The sequence below is a fragment of the Ambystoma mexicanum genome, chromosome 11, assembly GCF_040938575.1.
Source record: "Ambystoma mexicanum isolate Mex_15411 chromosome 11, UKY_AmexF1_1, whole genome shotgun sequence".
Lineage (NCBI taxonomy): Eukaryota > Metazoa > Chordata > Amphibia > Caudata > Ambystomatidae > Ambystoma > Ambystoma mexicanum.
The window spans coordinates 1023660711-1023673519 of record NC_090934.1 but is presented as its reverse complement, the minus strand read 5'-3'; the positions used below and the strand labels follow the sequence as shown (position 1 = coordinate 1023673519).

Below are 12809 nucleotides of genomic sequence, written 5' to 3'. Positions count from 1 at the left end.
GTCAGTCTGCTCAAAGCCCCCTGCCATAGGGGTGAAGCTAAGGATTCTAAAGAAGCAACAAGCACACCCTTCCACTCAAGGGGAACATTTGAGCACGGCCTCACAGAACTCCAGGGATAAAGGAATAGCTCTGATCTGGTTCCTACCTCGAAACACTGCCTGTCCAAAGCTTTTTCCTGCAACGTGCCAATGCCGCTTCTTGAACCTCACCATGTGTTCGACCCAACAGACCTGTTCACCAACCCAATGAAGAATCGCTACCTCAGAATGCTCCCGGCCTCACTGAAAGAAGCTGTCGAGCCAGAAATTAAGGCCTGATTCTAAGGGCCCTCGTGACATTTAAGACCCCACTCTTTACCTTACTAAAAGACATATCCTTGAATGTCAACTTGTCAGCTGCAAACGACGATTGCCTAAAATACCCTATTATTCATACAAGGAGTGCCTCTTTTTATTCAAAGTCGCACATTCAATGTATATGAGAGACGACAGTATTTATTTGACACATTCGGATTTAGTCGAATTTTGGAGACTTCTGAACTTGATGGCTCAAGAATGAACATTCCACCTGCAAAATGTGCATTTCACCACCTGTGGTGGTTTCTCATCTTAAAGGCTGTAACTGAAGGAATACTTCTTCCAGACCATTTCCTACTGGTAAATGAGTTCAGAAAATCTAGCTGTAGGGCCAATCCTAGAAGTTGGAATTTGGATCGAAGTTACTTAATTCTCTGGAATGTTGTAATAAGGTGAACTTGTAGATGAAGACCCTTTTAATCTGTACTGTGGCTCTTCTGGCATAGAGACAGTCTGGGGCACTTTCACGACATGCTTCAGAGGTGCGGTGTCATTCTACTGAACAGGGGGAGCAGATGAATAGAGGAGTGAGAGCAATGCACTCTTTAGCGGATTGAAGGAAACACAGGCGGCACATGCCCTACATGCCCTGGCACAGGCTAATCCTGGTGATGATATGCAGAATGTATTCGTCTGTAAACAGGCAGAGATCAGGACTCCAATGTCAGTCTTATTCTGCAAAACCGTACAGTCAAACTGTACGTGATCCCATAGATAGAGTGCGCACCGTTCAAACAAGGTGGCTTGGAACTTGAGGTTTGGTGAAAGAAATGATAGATGGTATAAAATAACTTCTGGCTGATCCTGAAATCATTGGAAACTCATTTGCAGGATTTTTCACAGCTTTATATCCCTGAGACGCCCACAGCTCCATACGTGATATAGCGGGGTATTGTATGAATTTGCCGGTACCTTCCTTATCTCAGAGTGCAAACTGCCTAACTGAAGCCGTGTTGTCTGATAGAGAAATACATGACACTGTGAAAATGATGGCTAAGAGGAAGCCAACAGAGGAAGATGTTAACTCTCTTAAGGTTTGTAATAATATTCTGGCGGCAGAGGGAACTATATCAACAAGCTTTGTGTATCGGTATGATGTTCTGGCCAGGCTCGCTATTCTTGGCAGCATCCCTGAAATGGCTATATTTCTTTAACAAGCAGGCAAGGATCCTTAACTTCTTACTTTCTATGAATCAATTACACTGCTCAATTCTGACAGCAAAAGTCCTGGTGATGAGGTAATCTCAGGTGGTACAGATAGGGAGGGCCAACTTGGTTAGTATCCCATGAATGAGCACAATTGAAGGCACCAATCTTGTAGACCCCCTGATAGATGTTGCCATCATTTGGCAGGGTCATATGGGACTTCTCTTGGTTTACTCTCCAAGAAGTGGGGTTATCAAATTACTTTATGAATAGCCTTAATGCATTCTATATAAAACCTAGGGCTGGTTATGATTGGCGGGAATGCATACAGTGATTTGGAATTGATAGAATTACATATATGGGGATTCGTTATTGTTCAGAGGTGCAAGAGCTATTCATAGATGGTGAGATTTCCCTCTGTCATTCATTGGGTTGATTAATTTTGTCAAAATGGCTGCCCTTTACACAAACCTGTATTACCTCAGGGAAATACCAGAGTACATATGTAACAGATAACCCAGAGAAATGAATTCCCTTATGGGTGGATTTATTTGGAACCATTAAATACCTATAAGAAGTCCTAACAGATAGGTTAGGGGAAATTGGAGGGTTGTTATCTCTGCGAGATTTGGGAAGGTAGAACTGCACCTCTGCATTAGATTGGATTAAGGACTGGGGATAACGTATCCCAATGTACTAGCATCTTGCATTATTTTAAGTAGCTGCGAGGCGAGACATTTCTGAAAACTGCCAGTGGTGAAAAGGAGGCTGGGCTTTATGCCCTTGGAGAATAACCTATTATGGGCTGGCATGACTCCTTTCTTGTATTCCCGAGATTCAAGTAGTGACAAAAGTCTACAAGAGTAGGCTCCTCCTTCCATATTTCAGAGCCCAATAAGTGAGCTAAGAGCAGATAAGGGCCTGAAGTGGGTGTGGCCATTTCAGGATGTTATAATTTCTTTTTAATGGCAAAATCTTTACCTACACAGATGGCTCTAGACCGCTGGCAGGAGGTCTTCCGAGCACATCATATATCTTCATTGGTTAGAGAAAGCCTGGAGACCTTAGATAGCCAGTAAATATTAGCTGCATCTTTGATCTCATTCATAGATCAGAATACCTATCTAGCCATCCCACTCCCTGGTTTCCAACCGCATTGTTCAAATGTCCACATGGCGTTTAGTAGGAGAAGGACTAGAAAATATACCCTGATCCTGCACTCGGGCATATGGATTTTGGAAGGAGTTTGTGGTCAAAATGTCCTTGATTGCCCAACATTCATTTTAAATTACTCGCCTCATTTTTATTTGTAATGCTTCTCTGGGAAATGTGGATCTTAATTGGAAAATGTTTTTAAAGGAATTATTATAGCTAGAATTCGAATGGCAGTATCTGGAATTCTCATCGAACATTGCAGAGTCTATATGGAAAAACGCATTCTTCTTGAGCAAGACCACTCTGAGCGTTTTAAGCAGATATGCATTAGATCCAGCTGTTTAGAAATGTTAGCTATGATCCTAAATGGAATGATAGCGAAATTTGATTTTTGGATAGATTTATGTTTGCCTATTTATTATGCAATTGTTGGCTCGTTTTTGTGTTAGTCTCTGATTTGCTACCTCTGGAAATAAAATTTTTGTTGTTGCTGAATAGCTTATTTCAACAATTTTCATAAAACCTACAAACACATATCCAACAGCTTCTAAAATACACATAATCACAAAAGATATAAACGTTCTCCTCTAAAATAAAATGCATATACATAATACAATTTTAAGAACATCTCATGGACGAATAAAATAGAAAATAACTGGAGTAGTTGGTACAGCAAGACAAATAGAGAAGCAGCCCTTAAAGGGCAAAGTGCTTAATGGCTTCCAAATTTCAGTACTGATAATATTCTAAAACATTTTTTAAAAAGAAGTTGTGGTAAATGCATTGAATTGCTTTTTGCAGAATAGTTGGGGTACTAAAAAGAAAGGCCAGTAGCATGCAGCGACAGAGCTTAATATGGTATATCAACATGTAAGGAGGTTGGGTGTGTGCGCCCGCGTGTGTGTGTGTGTGCGCGTGCGAATGTGTGATAATATAACCTGATTAGCATTGCTAGGAACATTTCCCGTTCACTGTCCGGGGACGCAAGCATTGATCCAAGCTCGGTCCTCCTGTATTGTCCGATTGTGCTCTATGTACTTGTCTTGCTTTTGTCAGTTGCCGAAGGTGTTTTTGTGATGCCTTGTTTTCTCCCTAGATGAACCTTACAGTAGCGGCAGTGTTCATTGTTTCCCTAACCCCAGCTACTACACACTGACATCTGGTGCAGACTCACGATTTACCTGTAGTGCGGATGGGAACGACTCCAGCAAGGTACCTCTTCACGCCTCACCTGAGACCTGTACTCGCTTTACCCTAAAAACAAACTTAACGAACACCTTGTGTATTCGTATATGTTTTTTACATTTCTCCCTGGCACGGTATTTCATTTAGCCTGTTGGATTTATTGTGTTTCTGAGTCAATGCGCGGAAATTCCAGGTGATAAAGTCATCAGATGGTTTCTACGGTTGTATACTAATTAACCTTTTCACAATTGACCTCGGGAGAATTGACCTAATTTAGAAGGTCAATTAGGACATATATGCGGGGGAAAACCCCCGCAAGCCCCGCACCCAATCCAAAATCGCCTGCAATCCCCCACCCAATCCCCTTATATTATTTATAATCCAAAACCAACCCAATACATATATAAGATAACTAAAATAATATAACGGTCAATTGAGCAGAAGGTCAATTAGGACCACTATAATTAGGTCAATTGTGCAAAAGGTCAATTGTAAAAGGTCAATTTGGGTAATACCGGTTTCTACCAGATCCAGATAGGCTCTAAATGCTTGGATGAGAGATGACCACAGAACACAAATAAGTGAAATTCTGCTTATCAATTTAAAAATATAAAACTGAAACCAATGGGCATTTTGAGACATAAAAAAATTATTATTGGCATAAGAAAGATCTTCCATGATGCAACTGAAATCATCTGGAATTTCCAGCCCGCCCGTAGTCTGTTAACTTAGCAGTCTTATGTTTGAACTGTCAAGGAGGTTTTAGCAACAGAATGTACCAAGAGCGGTATCCCATAACGAAAGAAAGTGTCATAAAAAGTATGCCAGAGAAAACTATGATATGCCCACCGGAAGTGATAGGAACGATTTTGTGTAAGAGCAACAGCAGGAAGTGTCTGATGATATAATTTAACAGGAGGAAAGAAGAGATAGTATAGGAAAAGGAATTATCTGGAGAATAGGGAGGATAGCTCAGGGGCAACGTACTCGCCTTGGAAGCAAGACGACATGGAGCAACATAGGTTCGATCCCCCGGTTCGCGCTTAGAAACCTCTGTGTATTAAGCGTGCTATAAATAACCTATCATATCAGAACAGGAGAAATGAGTCCTAATACATTAAATGTCTGTAGATTTAGTTAATGAAGGTGGGCACATAAGGGGAATTCCCCAGAAAGTATCACATACCTGCGAGCATGGGAAAGGTATCGTACATCCCTATTTGTAGCAAGTGTCATAGAAGGACCAGTATGGCAGTAAGTATACTACCTAAGAGCAATGGCCAAGGAAGGGGCCATATCAGATGAGATATCATTATCACATGGGGAATTGTCAAGGATATCAATAATAAGCGTTGAAGATGGTGTCATAGCACAAGGAGTATCAGAGGTGGGAAGTAATGAGGCAGTTTCAGTGAAGGTGCACCTGGCAGAAGGACATGGAAGGTTGCAAATAACAATAATTCCCAGTATTCAGGTAAAAGAAGCATATCTTTCCCTTTGCAGAGGGTCATGCCTCTTGAAATCCTGGTGGTCAGAATAGGGGCACCTCATAAGATATCATCAGTATTTAACAAGACAGGCATGGAAAATGTGGGCCTCCATTGCATCGGTCTGCTTGCCTATATGAAAATTGGAAGATTTCTCAACCGGCCGTTGATTCTGAGTGGTCGTAAAGGTGGTGTGTAGAACCACCCACATACCTGGTCTATAGCAACTGCCTTGGAATCCTTTTTTATGGGACATGGTTCTGTGGTAGATTGAGGTACTTGTGTAGCTACATAGGAATTGGCCTTGCGTGCTATTGCCTGCCTGCTGCCATAATATAGACTCTACCAATCTTCATGCGGCTCTCTCTTTATCTCCTGTTCTTTTCACACATTCTCTGCACCCGCTCCCCTTCCGCCTGTCCCCGGAAACCATTTTCTGTGTTACGTCGCGCACTGCGCTCTAACTCCTGTTGGGCCTAGCTGTACTTGTAATGCAGAACATGCTATATTGGTTTTTGTTAGGACAATAAGGTGCTTGTTGATGATCTGACGTGACATTGGGCCTCATTACGAGGCTGGCGGCCGCGGAATGAACGGTGCCGGTAAGGGACCAGCACCGTTCATTCCGGGCTGCCACATTACGAGGTCTGCAGCTGGTCCCGCTCTGGACGCCTGGCCAGACCAGACTTGCAGAGCGGGACCCTCTAGCAGACCAGTCATTAATGGGCCCGTTGTCAGCATCCTCCCCATTCCCATTGAGCCCCACGGATCCCGAGAATGGGAATTACCGGGCCCACTAAAGTTGGCATGGCCCGGTAATTCCCTATTTTTGGGACCCGGACCTAGTACCCGGTTTGGGAGTAGCCATGCCGGCAAGAACGGCATGGCTAACTCCAAACTCCTAATAAGGCCCATTGAGTTCATAGAATTATCACAAATGTGGAGGGGGTTTAGGTATGCAATGCTCAGTGGGAGGGATTAGGCCTGTCTCTACTGGCCCTTCTGACCCCACCCACCCTCAACCCACCTCTAATGGCCTTCTATCCAAATAATGTCTACAATACTTTAAACTGCAACAGGAGGCATTTTGAAAACCACAACAATGAGCATGCTGGTTGGGAATTATGTGCATCCATTTTGAAGTGCATTCTGCGAGACAAACATTGCGAATTCAAGGACTAGAAATATGACTTGGCATCCAGCTGACAGGACTGAAAGAGGGAATTGTCAAGCTGCCGAGAGCTCCCTAAAACCCTGATAACAGCCGGTCGAAAATCAGAAGCTTCTTGGAAAAGGGACAACTTGAAAGAAAGAAGGTGGGTGGGCAAGTCCTGGGTCCTTCAGGTATTCACATAATTGACCTTGCAAAATTGAACTCCCTTTAAGTACCGCTGAAGCTGCCTCAGCCCTGAGGTTAAATTAGCGAGCCACCCCCACTGGTTATCTCATGTCACATTCAACAGGTGTGAAAGGCAGTCTTACAGTCTTACATAATTTCAGGAGTAAGTAGTAATAACAGTTGCAGCCATGGATGGACTCTTGGTGAGGTTTTTACTCTCATCCTGGTGAGATTCCTTTTCTTAATGTCAAATTCCCACAGCGTTAAAGCATTTTGTCAAATACTAAAGTAAACAACTCCTTTAGCCACCTAATTTGAACTGGTCAGTTTTCATGTCATGTATTGCATTTATAAAGCGCCTTTCCCCAAAAGCGCTATAGCAAAATATTAGAAAACAGTACAAAATTCCATGATACTGCAAAAACAACTAAAAACAGAAGGAGGGGAGAGAAACGGAAAGTCAGTGAGTCGAAAGAAGGGAGAGAAGAAGAGCTTTCAGGTTAGATTGAAAAATACAAAGAAGAAGAACGAATAGAGAGAGGGAGAGATTTCCAGTGTTTAGGGGCTTACCAGGCAAAAGATCAGAAACAGGAAGAAGTGCAGGGGCGTTTGAGGACAGTGAGAAAAAGATGACTCTGTGATCAGAGAGTCTGAGAGTGAGAATAGGACAAGACTAGTGAAGAAAGATAAGGAGGATCCAAGCCATGAGTACATTTAAAAACAATAGAAAGAAAATGCTAGAGAAGACGTGATTCAAAGGGACAGACAGTAAAGAAGATGTGATAGAGGAGCAAAAAAGTAACGAGAAGAGAAGACGAACTGAATAAATTATAAACAGATTGGAAAGGAAGATGATAGGCGGGAAGGCAAAGAAGAAGAGGAGAGCAGTAGTAAATACGTGAAAAGATCAGGCAGAACAGAAGAAGTCTAGCAGCATGAAATGTGAGATAGTGGCGGGCACAAAGGATGTCGAAAATGGCATAGCGACAGGAGCGACTAATAAAAGAGATATGCAGTTTAAAATAAAGCGAGGGATCAAAGATAACCCAAATTGTGTGCAGAAGAGGAAAGGGGCAGAGAGGAAGGAGGAAAGAGAGATGGGGTGGAAGCAGAGACGGAATAGTTGAGGTGGGAATAAACAGATCCTAAGTCTTATAAGGATTGAGGTGTAGAAAATGAGATGACATCCAGTTTTAGACAGCAGGAAGGCAAGCTGATACAGTGGAGTGCAGATTAGAGTCAAAGGAAGAATAAGAGAGAACGATCTGTGTATCATCTGCGTACAGATGAAAGGAAACATTAAATGAAGAAGTAATAGTAGAGAGTGGGGCAGTGTGGAGAGAGAAAATGAGAGGGCCAAGTACAGAACCTTGAGGGGTACTGTAGAGAAGAGGACGTGAAGAAGAGGTGTGTCCAGCCCAAGTTACAGAATGAGAAAGATAGGAGCAGAACCATTCAAGGACAGACCCAGTAATACCCACAGAAGAAAGGAAGCAAATAATAAGAGGGTGATCAACAGTATAGAATGCTGCCGATAGATTTAGAAGAATCCGTATAGAGGAGAGTTCAGAATGATGAGCAGAGAGAAGAGAGGTAGAGGCATGCAAAAGAGCATTCTCAGTAGAATGAGAAAGACGGAATCCAGATTAAAGAGGTGGTAAAAGAGAATTAAGATTTAGGAAGCTATTAACCTGGGCATATGCAGCTTGATCAAGAATTTTAGACAGAAAGGGAAAAAGTGAAATTGGCAAAAATTAGCAGGAGTGGAAGGGACAAGAGTCGTTATTTTCAGAATCGGGAGAATAAGAGCATGCTTGAAGGTAGCAGGGAAACATGAGTTGGAAAGAGAAGAATTAATGAGTGAGGTAAGATAAGGAAGAAGATGGGCCTAGACATGTGGAATAAGAGACGAGGGAAGAGGATCAGAAGGAAAATGCTGTTGGATGACCGTGGGTAAGAAGGGCCGAAGTATCAGAATATCAGTTTTAAACAATAGAAGAGCTAGCTACAATGCATATAGAGGCTAACACTAAAAAACAGACAGTTCATGCTTCCATTTGCTGCTTTCCTTTCTAAATTGAGGACTGTGAGGGTGGATCCTGTTTAATCCACCTTCAGTGTTCCCATAATGCAGAATAAAGACTGGTAGACTGACAGTTGGTCGAACAATATGCAGCGGCACCGGTTTGGGTAGGGACATTGTGCATATTCATGCATTGTAGGAATTCAAGGTAATTTATGAAGTTTTAAATTTTTGGTGTAATATTTGTGATATTTGATTAATTTGTAGAATAGGGCCAATTTGGTGAAATGACAGGCTTAGATTTAACTGGTTTGTGAGGTGACATTTTGTTTTACCAGCAGAAGGGTGATTTATTTAACACAGTATCTTTGCTGGGATTAGAATGGAACTGGCAACTGAAACAGAGTGAGGCACTGAAGAAGGTAAACTTGATGGATGGACTGCAAAGCAGCCATGAAGTCATTTATTGAAGATTTTTTATTCGGAAGAACAATGTGCAGCCCCATATTCATTGAGAACGCATGGCATCTTCAGCGGAACTAGACTGTAATAGTAATCGAGTAAGTTGGTGAACTTGGCATATTTGGCTGACTTGAATTGCAATATTAGTTGTGATTTATCGGGCAGAATACATTAGGTGGAATACACTCTGATAGCACTGGAGTGATTTATTCAAGTGACAGGTATTGGTTTAAACAGGTTTTAAAAGTAGTTGGGTGATTTGTTGTAAGACGTGTATAGGGTAAAAGAGCAGTTAAGAGCATCAGATCAGAAGGTTTTGTCAACCAGAAATATTTGGTCGGTGGTATTAATAAAACAAGGCTATGTGTGATGGAATCACAGTAAATACGCATGCGTACAGAGAATGGAGGCCAGCCTGAGTTCCTCAGACTACCCAAAACTAAACGCCATAAATAGGGGCGAAATTGGGACTTCCTTTTGGAATGCATCGAGCAGAATTAATTTTAAGAGACAACCCGAATAAGCAGGGTATGTGCTCAAAATTCGGGCAGTCCTTCCTACACAAACGACATCTATGGTGTGGGGTGTTTTCATACCATCACCTCCCATTTTGATTTCTTCCTCTCCTCTGTTTTGTCCCTCCTCTATTTTGTCTCATCCAGGAAATCCTGTTCTTCTCCCCGTTACTCCATTTCTCAGTCTTTCTATTTGCTGGCTGCCTTTGCTACCTGGCATTAACCCGTTCTCGTGCACTTTTTTGAACAGCTCAGTAGCCCATCTCTTGCTAGAGGCCCATCAGACTGGAAGGCCTGCAGCCGCCTGAGTGACGTAGGTCAGTAACGTTAAACTGTTTCTTTATTACGTCTGTCCACCCTACCCAGAGACAACCTTGGGGTGTGGGTGGCCACTGCAAATGGCATAAAGTACCACCAACTGTACACAAATGGATATCGCAAGTTATGCAGGTCCAAGACCATAATTACCTGTGTAATGTCACAGAACTACAGTGTGACTTGTAAACCCCTAAATGGGAACATATGTGGTGCTTTATTCCATTTATTTAAAAGCTGTCCAACCCCAACTCAAATGCCTGGTGTCATGCTGCACCGACTTCCCATGAAGCCCTTAGTGTCCGCCCCATCCAACAAATTACCACATCTTCCTAATCCTTGTTGCCATGTAACCCCATCTCCCTAATTCCTGATCTCCTATTATGCATTGGAGTAGTCCCTGGTGTTAAATCACCCCATCACCCCAATTCCCTGTATCATGTGACCCCATACTTGTAATCCATGGTAGCATGTCATCCCATCCGCACAATCACTGGTGTCCCATCGCTCCATTCTCCTTCCCCCTGTGACATTCAACCCATCTCCCCAATCCCTAGTGTCACGTTTGCAACATCTCCCTAATCCCTTATTTCATATTGCCCCATGTCCCTAATCTCTGGTTCCATGTTACCCCATGCCCCTAATCTTTGGTTTCATGTTACCCCATGTCCCTAATCTCTGGTTCCATGTTACCCGATCTCCCTAATTGCTGGTGTCATACCACCCCATTGCCCCAAAACTCCAATGTGATGTGACCTGCTCCCTACTCCCTGTTGTCATGTTTCCCCATCTCCCTAACGACTGGTGTCAGAACATCCCATCTCCCTTATCCCTTGCTGTCCTTTTCCCCCAGCTCCTTAATCCGGGTGTCATGTTACCCATGCCCCAAACTCCTGGTGTTATAACCCCGCCTCACCCTCCCACAGTCTGCGTTGGCCTGTTTATCTTACCTTTTACATTAACCTCTATGTTGTCCAAAAAGTCCTTTCAGTTTTAATGTTAAATACCGTGAATTTCAAAACAACAAGGAAGAGTAAGAGAGTTTGGAGCCACCGCGGATCAGTAATGGATTTTTCGGAAGAGAAGTGATGTCGCGCCATTTCCCAAACATCTCAGCCTTTATTTTATCATCAGCACACCCTGCCCTTTCAGCGAATCCAATGCACGCCAAAACCGACCGTTATTCTCGGAAATCCGGGATTTTATTGTTCACTACTGGCCGGAAATATCCTGGAGTACTATAAGGTTTGTTTTATGTGTCAGTCTCGTTTCTTCGTTTCTGCCAGTCCTTGTGTTAGACTCTCCCGCGTCAGTGATCTCAAGTGCGTGACAACCCCGGGTCACTGCTGGAGTGCCTCCATTGCGCAGTCAATCTGAGAGAAACGGGTGCACGTCACAACCGCCTTCGCCACTTCCGAAACATGTAGAATGGTAGCTATCGGCTACAGGGATATATTACAGCGAGGGGTTTCGAGGGACACTTGAGAGACGAGTTTTCAGTGATGTCACTTGGAGCCCAGGGGTGCAATACATCCCCTGCAGTTGATGGGCCACCATTTTCAATTTTTTGGTGTGGCTGGATTCTAATTAATCTAAAAAGTGATTATATTAAATTAAACGTGAGAACAAAGTATTACTTTCCCTTTGACGCTGTTTTTGCTTTGTATTGACAGTGGGAGAATGTTTAAAGCATACATTGTCAGGCTTCGGTGATTCTTTTTTGTCGAGCATTTTATGCAGTTTCAACTGGACCGCTTCTGGTGTCTGCAGGTTGTCCCAATGTCTTATACTCGAGTTGAGATGAGATGTCCCGTGAAACCAGTTACTCCAGGTTACCTATCATGTCAACTGAGAGGCCATTTTTCCACGTTTCCCACTTTAGGTTTTGTGATGGACTAGAGGTGGGCAGAAGGCAGCCGTAGGGTGGGATTGTGGCAGTGTGGAAATGGGTGCCAGTGTTGGAGGCGATCCTGCATCCTCATGAAAAAATTGCATGACCCAGTCCTCGGGGCCAACTCTACATTGTAGCTCCTCCCCAGGCCCACAGTTCGTATTGTACTTCTGCCCCCAATGGCCTAGATCTTCCTACAATCCTACATCTCTAACACTTGCATTGCAGAGGTAAAGATACACACAGTCCCTAAAGATTGCCTAAGACTGGGTCATGCAGTTTATCAAGGCGACGCAGGATCGCATACAGCACGTTCTTGTGTTATTACACGTTGGTTCTGAAGTCAGGGATAGCAGATTAGCACCAGGGGCAGGTGCTTCATCCTATCAGGTTGCTTGGATCGCAGGCTGAATCCCACAATCTAAGCCCGCGTTCTGAGCAACCCGGAGACAGCTCGCTCGCACCCGCCCCACCATCTTCCACCACCTCCCCTCCATTCTCCGCTCCTCCCACCTCTCTCCCTCTCCCCCCACTTACCTGATTACTCTGGAGTTTGGTGCTACCACTGCCGCCACTCTGGCAACCCAGGCTGCAATGGAAATGGAAGAGGGGCTCCAGATTGAGCCCCTCTTCCATTTCCCTGGCAGCCATTTTAGGTGAGTATTAATTTAAATGAATGGTACGCCATGAATGCCTGACCCATTCATTGAAACTAATATATTTAATTTATTAATAATGTGTTACAGTTTATATTTAAACTTTACACATACTGATAAATTATATGAGATCAAAGATAAATACAATATAAAACTAAAAAAAAAAAACTGCAAAAGGAGAAAAAAAAAGAGAAGAGAAGAAGATAAGAAAATAAGAAAAAAGAAGAAAAAAAAATAAAAATACATTTCCATATTACATGTTGCATATTACATATTGA

The 12809-nt window shown here is 43.0% G+C and overlaps 1 protein-coding gene across 9 annotated transcripts in view; it reads left to right on the top strand.

The window, feature by feature from the left end:
• Positions 1-12809, top strand: part of MEGF11 (multiple EGF like domains 11) — a 2301522-nt gene that overhangs the window by 2169806 nt on the left and 118907 nt on the right. For 5 of the 9 annotated variants that reach the window (XM_069624260.1, XM_069624256.1, XM_069624257.1 and 2 more), the window contains one exon: positions 3755-3870. The exons of the other annotated variants lie outside the window; for them this stretch is intronic. In XM_069624260.1, the coding sequence (XP_069480361.1) occupies positions 3755-3870 (116 nt within the window). The remainder of the gene's footprint in view (positions 1-3754; positions 3871-12809) is intronic. 9 annotated transcript variants of the gene reach the window in all.